Genomic DNA, 12,878 nt, shown 5'->3' with positions numbered 1-12,878 from the left:
ATACTTAAGCGAGATCAGTGATACTCTGCAGCAGTTGTCATGATTAAAAAACCATGGGTATTTGTGGAATACTTACATAGCAGTGAAATATGGTAGCCCAGGTCGATACGATACTTGCAAACTGTGCCAGAAGATGGTCAGAGATGTTGTGTGTTCAATAATGTGTGTTCCCTCTTTTGTCCCTGCCAGTGCCTTTTCTGATACAAGGAACAATTGCAAAAACCGTGCCATAATGATTAAACAGCACATTGCTATTGATGAAAGTCTGCACAACAAACATTTGGGAATCAGCTGTGAACTGTATAAGTAACGGTCTAGTTAGTCCTATTGTGCAGAAAATGGAGTGGAGAAAAAAGATTCAATGAGCATTTTTTTGCTATCCCAGGGTTCATACTCATTTCCGTAAAAAAATTTCCCTGACTTTTCCAGGTTTTCCAGTAATATTTTCAAAAAATTCCAGGTTTTTTTTTAAAAATCAAAAAATTGATATAAATTAATAAAAATTTAGAAAAAATTATTTATATTAATTATAAAATTATTTATATTAATTATAAAATTATTTATATTAATTATAAAATTATTTATATTAATTATAAAATTATTTATATTAATTATAAAATTAATAATTTTAATTACAATATCATAATGACATCATAATCGTAGATTTTTTTACACACATTTATGCTTTTCAAATACACCTGGTGGAGAAGAAAAATGGAACACAATTAAGGAATGAAAGATTTCCCTTTTCGGCAATTTCAATGCCCACAAGATTTAAGCCTTTACAGTTGTTTCCTTTGTGACATAATTAGTCAAAGATGTAGCTGGTTTCACTGCATCAAAATTCTTTACAGTTGGCTTGCACTCGCGTAAGCGCTAGAACCGAGAAGCTACGCAATCGGGGGTTGTTCACTGAACTCTGATTTGAAGTGCTTGGCATAGTTATGGATAACTTATCTGCCCATGTTGCGAGTTTTACTGCAAAGCTGCCACCATGCTTTATACAGGTCATTTTTGACTGCTTCGATCCAATCAGTCTACTGACGATCTGCTCAGACAAGTTTTCTTACAACGTATTGTTTTCAAATAAAAATACCCACATGGAAAATCAAAACATACCCGTGCGTCATCTGTCGTTCCTAACTGGTCAACTTACGAAATTATCGCAACTGCGCTTTGTACCTATGGCTTTCTACGATGCGTAGTTATGATGTTTCTGGGGAAGCGCTAGAAAAATTTACGATAAAGTCGTAGCAATACGCTTTTCCAAGCGGACTTACGAAATTCTCGTTCCTCCTTGGCAGTATCTAACGTTTTTTGCGATACATTGCAATATTTTACGGATTATCAATATTTACGATGTTATCGGAATTCCCTTTTTCATCCCGACGGATTTTTTTTTCCTCATTATTATTTTTGATCAATCATTTTTCCCGATCAGACGACAATCGTGACGATTTTCCAGGTCGTTGTTTGAAATTTACAGGTTTTAAAGCAAAAATGGGCCATTTTCCCTGATTTCCCTGACTTTTTTTAGTAAAAATTTTTTTCCCTGACTTTTCCCGGTTTTCCCTGACCTGTACGAACCCTGTATCCTTAAGCTTAAGCTATGTGTATTGCATGACCAAATGGAAAGAAAGAAAAGAAACAGACATTTTTATCGATGCATAGCTAGTGGTAAAATAACAAATTCAAGATTTAAAAATTTCAAAGTGGGCTTTTTTAGCAAGCTTAACAAAATTAACATTTTTATCAAAATGATGAAATATAGCTGAATATTATGAGAAATAATACTGAAACGTAAAATATGGACCATATGTGGAACACTATGTGTAACTAACAAACACATATATTTTTTTGACACTTTTATCTACTACAAGTGAGGATTCTTGTTCCCTAGAGTGAATGCAGGCTTTTGGGACGCTCTGTATACTGTAGAAATATTCAAAATTTGTTAAGGGTTGTGCGGAATAGCCTAGTAACCATAAAGGGTTCTGCTCAAGCTTTCACGTTAGAAAACCCTGTCACAGAGCAAGTTGCTGTGCAAACGAAACTGTTTCAATTCTGGCCCTTTTTTAAATGTGCACCTACTTTCCAAAGCTTTATTTAAATCAATCTTAACACAGAAGCTCATTTTCTGTATAGTGCTGTTTTTAGTCTCATCGTTTTTCAAGCCACATATTCTACGATGATTCTCGTTAAAGATCCTTCATTTTCAAGTCTTTTAAATTGCTGTAATTTTCCTCACTGATATCACATTTTTACTCCATTTGTTGCTGAAACTTTTAACAGTGAAAGGGATACATGAACAAAACACTGGTGAAGAACTCTCTTTACAGCGGTTTTTTTAGTTGGGAAAAAAAAATGATTGTGGTTCTCTGACGACATCTGTTGTAAACCTTGAAATGGCCATCTACAAAAGAGGCTCAGTTAATCAAAGTTCTATTGTAATGCTGGAACATGAATCACACAAATAGAACCAAGTGACATAAAATGTTAAATAGAGTGTATATAATAGCTCATTCAATTACTAAAAATAATTATTACAACTACCTACTCTAGAAGGTGGTTAAGATCTAAATATAATTAAATTTTAAAAGCATGACTGACTGTGGAAACAAATTCATTATATATATATAACAGAGAGTACCAACGCTTTTAGTTTACTATCATCCCTGCTTGGGCAGCTCTGTACGAGCAGGAGTGAAAAGTTTAATTGAAAAATTTGTTGGTGGTGATAGCAGGTGTGTGAGTGTATGCAAGTACATGTATGTAGGAAAGAAGTTTAAATTTTTCTTATTGAAGTACATAATCAGCAAGTCAGTGGACTGCCAAGTGGAAAATCTGCAGCTATTAAACACCCATCACAATTACATTACGAGAAAAATTTAATGTAATGAAAACATTAAGAGAAAATGTAAATGTGCCAAAGACGAAAGTATTAGTAATTTTAATGAATGTTAGTTTGGCAAAGTCCGAAAAATTTCTAGGTCCTGCTGGTGGAACCCCACTAGTCCATAATGTTGCTTATTCAGCATTGGCTGAGATAGTGGTCAGAGTTGTCCATGTGAAAAAATTTAGACGAAAAATTTCCATGTCCAGATATGAATTGAGAGAAAGATTTATATTTTTCTAAACCTTGCAATTTTTTTCAGAATTTTATGATGGAGTCAGTCATGTTAGCAAAAATATCCAAATGTAAAATAAACAAAAATGAAAGAGGATAACATAAAAAAAAGGAGATCAAAGAAAAAAAGTCAGGTTTGATCTTTGGATCGAGAAAACTTATCTCGCCCCAGGAGTCTCAGGATAATTTTAAACATATGTGCATTTTAAATTATTTCAATACAAAATCTATAATGAACAGAAAATCCTCACCCATTCGCTAAAAGAACAGACAAATGAAGTTTTACTTCTTCTGCTGTAGACTTTGGAAAAGGTCTGACATTGATGTATTTGAGAGCTTTTTGGAATTGGCTTTGAAGTAAAAGAGTTTTTACTATCCGAATATGTTGAGCAGGTGTGATGTCCGCATTGGATAATAATGGATCCATAAGAATGCTCATTGCTGCCTGAAAATATGAATTCAAAGAATATCCTATGTTTATGTCTGCATGCATGTTCATTGAGTAAAAGTTTAGTTTGCGTAGGGGCCGTTCAAGTATCAAGTAAGCAAATTTTTAGCAAACTCTGACCCCCTCCCCCCTTGTCAGCAAAATTTTGTCATCGGCTCTGCTCCTCTGAATTCTAACACATATTGGTGGGATCGGGGGGGGGGGGGGGGGGGGCTCGACGATCAATAAAAAAAATATTTTTTAATAGAAATTTCGGAAGAAAATACCTTTATATATTATAATCAATTTCTGTTAATTTCAATGTTATTTGAAGGCTATGAACTCAAAATTTATCTTTAATAAATTTATTGTGACCCACCCTCTAAGCCATATAATGATAAATCGCATAAACAACCTTAGCACACGGATGAAATGGGGGTTATTTGATGCTGCCTGCCCTCCTCAAAACTAATTTTGTAAAAATGAACTAAGCGGCACATTTACAGATTGTTTAAAGGTCCTGTGGTACAATTGCAGAGCACTTAAGTAGCCCATGGCACATTTTCAGATCACTTAAATGAACCCGGGACACAGTTCGAGAACACTTAAGCGATCTGTGACACATTTAGAAATCCCTTGAGTGACATATGATGTAGTTTTAGAGCACTTAAGTGGCCCCAGTGCAGTTCTACATTACTCAAGTTACCTGCGACACATTCTCCGATTATTTAAGTGATCCGCGGCATATAATTATGGATCACTTGAGTGATGCGTTGCACAGTTCCAGAGCACTTAAGTGGCCCGGACATGTTTCCAGAGACCTTGAAGGAACCTTGAAACATTTAGAGATCACTAAAGTGTCTCTGTAGGGCACTTATCAATGGGGGGGGGGGGGGAGAGAATGTTACTTCAAGTGCCCTCAAACTATTGAAAGGTTTTTCTCATTTTTGGCGCACCGAGTAAGATGCCATTAAGAATATTTCATATTTTCATAAAGGGTGGTTGATGACGTAAGCATTATCCAAACCCCCCACGTCATCAAATCGAAAACCTCTCTTCCCCCCCCCCCCCATCGATGCTGATGTTATACTTGAATAGCCCCTTAAGACGAATGTTCATTCATCTCTACAATCATTCGAAACTGTCTTTTTGCAGTTTGCTTGATCTAATCTTTGAAGATTAGATCAAGACTAAGGATTAGATCAAGGCAAGATTGCTTGCTAAGACTAATCTTTTTTCCTCACACTATAAATACATTACTGTCATAAGAACTGAGTGAGTAGTGCCAGTAATTTGCATATTGTTTAAAATTTATCATTTTATAGCGCATCAGTATAGCAAGATTTTATAAATGCTATTCATACAATCAACAAATACAATCAAAACCAGTGTGCTTAGGCAATAACTTTCCTTCTTAAAACTCCTAAATGATCCAAAAATTTAGGAAATAACTAGTCTAAGAAACTAAGCTACAGCTCTGGGAGACTCATTCAGTTGTTTCATGACTGGAATTCATTATTTCATAAAAAATATTCAAAATGTCTTTTTAATTCAGAATAACAAGCATGAACTTCAGCATTTGATAATTTGTTTATGATTGGCACGTCACTTATCAATGCCTATTAGCATTTCATCTGTCCTATGGAAGTGTCCTGATACTCATTTCAAATCCTTTGAATTAATTTTTAGCAAGCCTTGATACCGGCTGCCCTATTATTAATCTCAACTGGTTTATTTCAACTGAAATCAAATACGGAGATTGCTAAATACAGAGGATCTATATAACATGCATTAGAAAGTAAGACAGTGAGAAAGATAAAGTTTAAGAATTATTTTCAGTTCACTGTGGTTTTTTCTTGAAAATTAGTGATCACAAAACTGGTTACATTTTTGGATTCAGAGAGTTTATATTCATAAATATTTCATATAGATTTTGGTATTCTTGAACAAGCATTAAAATTCCTAATCGTGATGAATTTTAAATATGCAATTAAATATACATCATACAATTATACAATTTTTTTACAATAAAATACTAGAATCTTACCTCAAAGTTTTGATGATCTAAATGCCAGAAAGACTGCGTCAATTTACAAAGACTAAGGCTCAAATTACTTGAATGTGGAAATGTCATAATTTCTTCTGCTAGTTGCGGCTGATGATCTGAGACATAAAGGCACATGTCTAAGATTAAATAGTACATTAGCATATGTTTTTCATTGAGCGATGGTCCATCTATAAGATAAGCACTAACTGCAGCATATATACTTGGTGGAGGGTACATTTTTGATCCACCCTTACTTTCCCACATCTCTCCCAGCGAATTCCCAAACTCAGCTACAAGAGCATCAATAAGAAGAATGTTGTCTTCTTTAACTGAACTGAAATAAATGAAAGCGAAAGCTGTGCATTACATCTTTTAAAAAGAGTGAAACTTATAAATAGTGTCCAGAAAGAAAGAAAGGGAAAAAAACAATGGAAATATATTTTGACAATAAATATACTGAACAGAGTAATTTTTCCCACACTGAATATGTAGACAATTATTTAATATTTTTATAGTCATTTAGTCAGTTTTTTTCACCATATAATTCCTGAATTATAACCTGAAGAGCCAAAAAAACTGGTACAGGCATGCGTTTGCAAATAAAGAGACATGGAACCAATCAGAGTACGGCGCTGCGGTCGGCAATGCCTATATAACACAACAAGTGTCTGACATAGTTGTTAGATCGGTTACTGCTGCTACAATGGCAGGTTATCGAGATTTAAGTGAGTTTGAACGTGGGGTTATAGTCGGTGCACGAGAGATGGGACATCGCATCTCCGAGGTAGCGATGAAATTTGGATTTTCACGTACGACCATTTCGCGAGTGTACCGTGAATATCGGGAATCCGGTAAAAAATTAAATCTATGACATCGCTGCGGCCGGAAAAATATCATGCAAGAACGGGACCAACGAAGACTGACGAGAATCATTAAACGTAACAGACGTGCAACCCTTCCGCAAATTGCCGCAGATTTCAATGCTGGGCCATCAACAAGTGTCAGCATGCGAACCATTCAACGAAACATCATCAATATGGGCTTTCGGAGCCGAAGGCCCACTTGTGTACTCTTGATGACTGCACAACACAAAGCTTTATGCCTCGCCTGGGCCCGACAACACCGACATTGGACTGTTGAGGACTGGAAACACGTTGCCTGGTCTGACGAGTCTCGGTTCCAATTGCTTTGAGCTGATGGACGTGTACGGGTATGAAAACAACCTCATGAATCCATGGACCCTACATGTCAACAGGGGACTGTTCAAGCTGGTGGAGGCTCTGTGATGGTATGGGGTGTGTGCAGTTGGCGTGATATGGGACCCTTGATACGTCTAGATACGACTCTGACAGGTGACAGGTACGTAAGCATCCTGTCTGATCACCTGCACCCATTCATGTCCATTGTGCATTCCGATGGACTTGGACAATTTCAGCAGGACAATGCGACACCCCACACGTCCAGAATTGCTACAAAGTGGCTCCAGGAACACTCTTCTGACTTTAGACACTTCCGCTGGCCACCTAAATCCACACACATGAACATTATTGAACATATCTGGGATGCCTTGCAACGTGCTGTTCAGAAGAGATCTCCACCCTCTCTTACTCCTACGGATTTATGGATAGCCCTGCAGGATTCAGGTGTCAATTACCTCCAGCACTACTTCAGACATTAGTCGAGTCCATGCCACGTCGTGTTGCGGCACGTCTGCAGGCTTGCGGGGGCCCTACACGATATTAGGCAGGTGTACCAGTTTTTCTTGTGTCTTCAGTATATAATATACAGGATAAAATTAGAAGTAAAAGGGATGAAAAGTCACAACATAATTGGAGTCATTGCATAATCCCTGTGCTTTTTTGAGATTTTGACACTTCAAGGAAAAAGAATTGGCACCATGTACAAGTGATACAAAAAGCAAGAAAAAAGATGTGATCAATTGCCTTTTTTTTCATTATTGGCCTCATTATTACATAAAAATTTGTTTGAATCTTTTGAATCATTTCTAAAGTTTGTCTTAATTCTAACCATTTGTACAATCCTAGTTTCCATTGTTATAAAGTAGAGCAATGTCAACATCTTGGACAAAATATTATTTATTTACTTTATACATATTTATTATACTTTTTGAAATGCATGCTCAATTGTCATTTCTTATACTGTATCCTATGCTGTCTTTACCCATTGCAATATTTCTAGTAAGGAACAAAATACAATACATTTTACTCATTTTTGTACATGTTAATGCCAAAGCCCGAAGTGTGGCCAATTCGCAAAGCGGCAGAGTTTCGATCAAAGTAAGATTTTCAGAAATGATTTGAGCTTTTGCTGGCCAATTCGTTAAGTGGCCAGAGATCCATGGCCAGAGTTTGATGTAAGACAGGCTGGTACGCACCAAATCTATTTTTTTCATCGCCAGTGTGTGATACATGGCTATATTTAGTAGTTGTATTGCATTACCTCCACATGACAAGCGAAAAATAGAGAAATTCGAGAGAAAAAATATTATATAAACATATAGTTGTTTGTCAAATTAAAAAAAAAGAAATGGTTACTGCATCATTACCATGATATGATGTATTGCCAGCTAACATGGTCAAGTCGATTTACAACAAAACTGGTCAACTTACAAACTGGCCAATTTAGGGCTTTGGCAGTAACATATAAATTTTTTTGTGTGAAATATATGACATCCATATTTATTATGGGCATCTTTTTCTCAGCCACCTCGTTGGGCATTTTGCTTGTTGTGGCATTGTATTTATTTGTATATACATATGGGACTCTTCTGAGAGACTACATACTTTGACTAATTCATACCGCTAATCTAACGGGTAGAATTTTTTTCATTAGTTTCTCAAGTACGAGATAGTTTCCATTACCGAGACCGTTACCAACAGAGTTACATTTACCTTTTCAAAGAATTGTTAGAATTTAACCTCATGGAACTAATCAGTGTGACGTGATTTGAAACAACTTCATACTTTTTCATACATCAAGACTTTTTTGATGATGACACACAATGGGCACTTTAGCAAGGAACAAGAGAATGTAGCCATTGGAAGGAACTAACATTCAAATAGTATGGGAAGGCATTCACCCAACTCAAAATGAATTTTCTATAGCAAAATGTCACCCTCCCAGCTCAAACAAGAAGTTAGTTGGCTCAAAGTCATGAACTTAAAATATAGAGTAAACTGAATACATGTACAGAAAATGCAAAAATAAAAATAAGAAAGTTATACAAATTCTTATAACTTTTTACTGCTTGTAATACATAGATTTTGTTCAAAACTATGGTACATCTTTGATATTCATAGAAATTTGACAAAAATAGCGCACAGGTATTAATACTCACTGATGCAATTTTAATAATTCATTTCTACGATAGGAATATGCTCTGTTCAAACGAGATACAGGATAAGCAACCTCGTCGCTTCCATAATCATCACCTTCAGCATGTTCTGGCAGCAACTTACAATCACACAACCATAATATAATATGAGCATAGGTGCTTATGGCATCAATTATTTGTTTTCTTATTTCAAGCTCTTGCTTCCCTAAGAAAAACATTTTCTAAATAAATTTGACAGAAATTAAAAGAAGTTTATATTGATAAGTTGGACAAAAAAATTAATCAAATTTTAACTCTTCGAAATGTAAATTTATGAAAGTAACGTGGTAAGAAAAAAAAACAAGCACACAGAAATATAAACTGACATTTTTCCCGAAATGATAAGTTGAAAGATGATTAAGCATCATTTCAATTTACTATATTGCAACCACATTAGATGGAATGCCATAAAAATTGGGGAGATGCCAGCTTATTGACTGTTGGAGTCTAGTCGATTCCAGGCATTTTGGAAAAGCGAGGATCAATAAGAATCATTTTGATGGCCCAGTTCAAAAAAAAAACCTCAAAAGTTCTATGTTTTGAGATACCTGCATTTCAAAGGTTTATTTTATACGGAACTGAGAATGGGAATAAACTCTGATTCAACTACAATAGAGAGCGCGTATCAGCAGAATTGGGAGTTGTTGCTGCTTTTTAATATTTAGAGGCATTTCCCACCATTCTCAAGGTGTACATAACTCAAAAATGAAATTTTCTGAGTTGTTGCCTTTTAAACAAGGCCAACAATATAATACATTCAGAAGACTGATATCAATCTATATTGAATACTGAATATATGTGAAAAAATATATGTGAATACTGAATATATGAAAATATGTGAATCTGAGAAAAATGAAAGTAATCACAGTATTGTGATTACACAAACAAAAAAACTTGTCTAAAAATTTTATAACAATAATCAAAATTAAGCATTCACTTATCGCTCTAACATAGTTATTCTGCTGATAACTATGTTAGTATAGCATAGTATAGCCAGTGTTTTGCACTGTTTTCTCTCTTTTTTTTGCATATTAAGATATCAAAAGAATATAATGCCACTTCTGTATTACAACATCATGTTTTGCAATGGAATTCTTTATTTTTTGCTCTGCTTATTCAAATCTTAAAGACATGATCGAAGATTCTTGTGATCCGACATTTGTAATAACCCAAGATTTATGGCAGCAAAAGCAAATATTAAATCTGAAGAAATTAAGAGAATTTGCAGACTTGGTCGATTATCAATCGGTACTACTGTACCGATTTTAATGAGATCTGATATATACATACATTGATACAATACAAAACAAATAACCATTCAATAATTGTAATACACACACATGATCGTGCGTAACACTCATTGGAGCCGGAAGGTATGAAAAAGCGGTTGCAGAATAAACAAAAAAATAAGTTAATAGATGGGTTAATAGGGGATATGGTCCCCTCTTACAGATACACAGGTCTCGCAGCGTGATTTCATACTTTAAATAACGCAGTTTATCATTTCCTGTGGCAATTAGTCCCACTCGTTCAGCAACGCTGTTTTTATTCCCTGGATGGTTCCCGGGGGGGGGGGGGGTTGCGAGTTGCAATTGCCCTCCCCAGAGTGTCCCAGACATGCTCTATAGGGTTAAGGTCTGGAGATCTGGCTGGCCAATCCATCCGGCAAATATCCTCTCTCTAGAAAATCGTTGAGCAAAAGAGCTCTATGTTGCCTCGCGTTATCATCCATTAAAATGAACTCAGGGCCAACTGCACCCCTGAAAAGGCGAACATAGGGCTCCAAGACCTCATCCCTATACCTCATACCAGTCACAGTGCCTCTTTCAAAGACATGTAGAGGTGTGCGGCCATCCAACGTGATGCCTGCCCAGACCATTAACCCTCCTCCGCCATAATGGTCGATTTCGTGGATATTGGAGGGTAGGTAGCGGGTCCCTGGTTCTCTCCATATGAACGTATGGCGAGAATCGGTGCTTAGGCTGAACCGGGACTCATCAGTGAAGAGAACGGTTGCCCATTGATCCATACTCCAATCTCTATGCTCTCTGCACCATGATAAATGGATTCTCCTGTCCGTAGAAGTGAGCGGGATGCAAACAGCAGGTCTTCTTGCAAACAACCCTGTCTCACGTCTCTTGACGTACAATATTTGCATTTTTGTCTAGAAGCAGTGATTTTACATTCAGTTCAGTTCTTTTCATGAAATTCGATAAAATATGCGAATTCTCTTAATTTATTTCACCAGTGTATCTCCAAGATAGTTTGTAAAACACAAAGAATCCTAAAATCCAGAGTAGGGACAAAACTTAAATCAGCTACTTCAACTGATTCTGATAACTGAATTTAAGATTAAGAAAGAAGTCAAGATAATTGAATTTAAGATTAAGAGATTTAAGAGTAGAATTTATTAAGATTTAGGAATTTTCTGAAATTTTTGGCATGAATTTTCAGGCATGCTGCATCCTCCCTTCCCCACCAATGTTTCTTCACATGCTGGCTAATATCGTAGTGTTTGAGAGCTTTTGTATTAATTTCACTGGCATGGACTATCATTAACATATACAAGGTTTATTTATTAATGATCAGCAAATTCACACATTTAGCCATTCATTGAGATATAGCAGTGGTCTCCAACCCACTGTGTGTAAGCATCATGATGCCCGGGAACAAATATCAAGTTACAGTAAAACTTCAGATTACAAGTAGATAAGTTTACAATTGATTCACAAAACAATTGATATTTAAACAAAGGTTGACTCCATGAGTGATATTCTGCAAGACGAGCAAAAATTCTAGAGTATTTTAACAGATTTTGACTTGATAAACAAGATATTTCTCACAACATGACTGGAATGTACACCAGCAGGAATGCAAGTGCCACTCATTTTGAAGCAGAAATTTTGAAAATGGAGCAGGACTAAAAACAGACTAATTTTCCCTTAAAATGCTAAAAATTGTCAAAAAAAGTTAGAACGGATAATTTTAAATAAATTTCCTTCACAAATTAGTGATTCCACTATCACTATCACCATCTATGGGCGACTTACTACCTAGTGAATTGGGCCAAAAGTGTAATTCTGTGTGTGTACCTAACAGTCTGAGTGTGTATGTATCGCTGTGCTTGACTTTTTTAGTGCTGCCATCTATATTCAGAAGTGAAGTGAGTGATGTGTTATGATTGAATTATATTTGTACTGTTTGTCTGTTGCAAGACTTTTTAAAAGGGAGATTGGCTCGCATTAGTGCCTTGAAGTTGGGAACCACAGAAAACCGACTTCAGCTGACCATCACTGTGGCAATGATTGGGTTTGAATTATGTCCGGGAAATTCACCGCCGGAAAAATCACAGCTAGGAAAATTCACCACTAGGAAAATGCACCGCTGGAAAATTCATGACTAACAATTCGCCGACAACAGTTCGATGCAAGTCAGTTAGCGTGAAGTGAGCGATTGAGTTACTGAGTCAGTGAGAGAGGAGTGAGTGAGTGACCTGATGAGTATGTGAGTGAGTGACCTAGTAATTGAATGAGTGAGTGACCTAGTGAGTATGTGAGTGAATGAGTAACCTAGTGAGTATGTGAGTGAATGAGTAACCTAGTGAGTATGTGAGTGAATGAGTAACCTAGTGAGTATGTGAGTGAATGAGTAACCTAGTGAGTATGTGAGTGATTAAGCGAGTGACCTAGTGAGTAAGTCAGTGATGGAGTGAGTGAATTAGTTAGTTTTAACCTAGTAGTGTCACAAATGATTAAAAAATCCGATTGTTCTATGTTATATTGTATATATTACAATATCGACCTAATGGCATGTTTATAGCTTCAGCGGTTTAGGCTCGGCATGATTCCATCATATGACACCCTCCATTATTAAACCCCCCTGA

The 12,878-nt window shown here is 36.1% G+C and overlaps 1 protein-coding gene across 2 annotated transcripts in view; it reads right to left on the bottom strand.

Moving 5' to 3' along the window:
* Positions 1-12,878, bottom strand: part of LOC149088913 (protein ELYS-like) — a 151,517-nt gene that overhangs the window by 84,154 nt on the left and 54,485 nt on the right. For both annotated transcript variants that reach the window (XM_089250740.1, XM_089250731.1), the window contains exons 18-20: positions 8,960-9,161; positions 5,602-5,935; positions 3,379-3,572 (exon numbers count right to left, since the gene is read on the bottom strand). In XM_089250740.1, the coding sequence (XP_089106866.1) occupies positions 3,379-3,572; positions 5,602-5,935; positions 8,960-9,161 (730 nt within the window). The remainder of the gene's footprint in view (positions 1-3,378; positions 3,573-5,601; positions 5,936-8,959; positions 9,162-12,878) is intronic.

The sequence above is a fragment of the Pholcus phalangioides genome, unplaced genomic scaffold (assembly GCF_987345545.1).
Source record: "Pholcus phalangioides strain wild (caught in Gottingen) unplaced genomic scaffold, Ppha-v1.0 ptg000003l_1, whole genome shotgun sequence".
Classification (NCBI taxonomy): Eukaryota; Metazoa; Arthropoda; class Arachnida; order Araneae; family Pholcidae; genus Pholcus; species Pholcus phalangioides.
The sequence above is the reverse complement of the archived record's forward strand: the minus strand, read 5'-3'. Positions and strand labels throughout refer to the sequence as shown.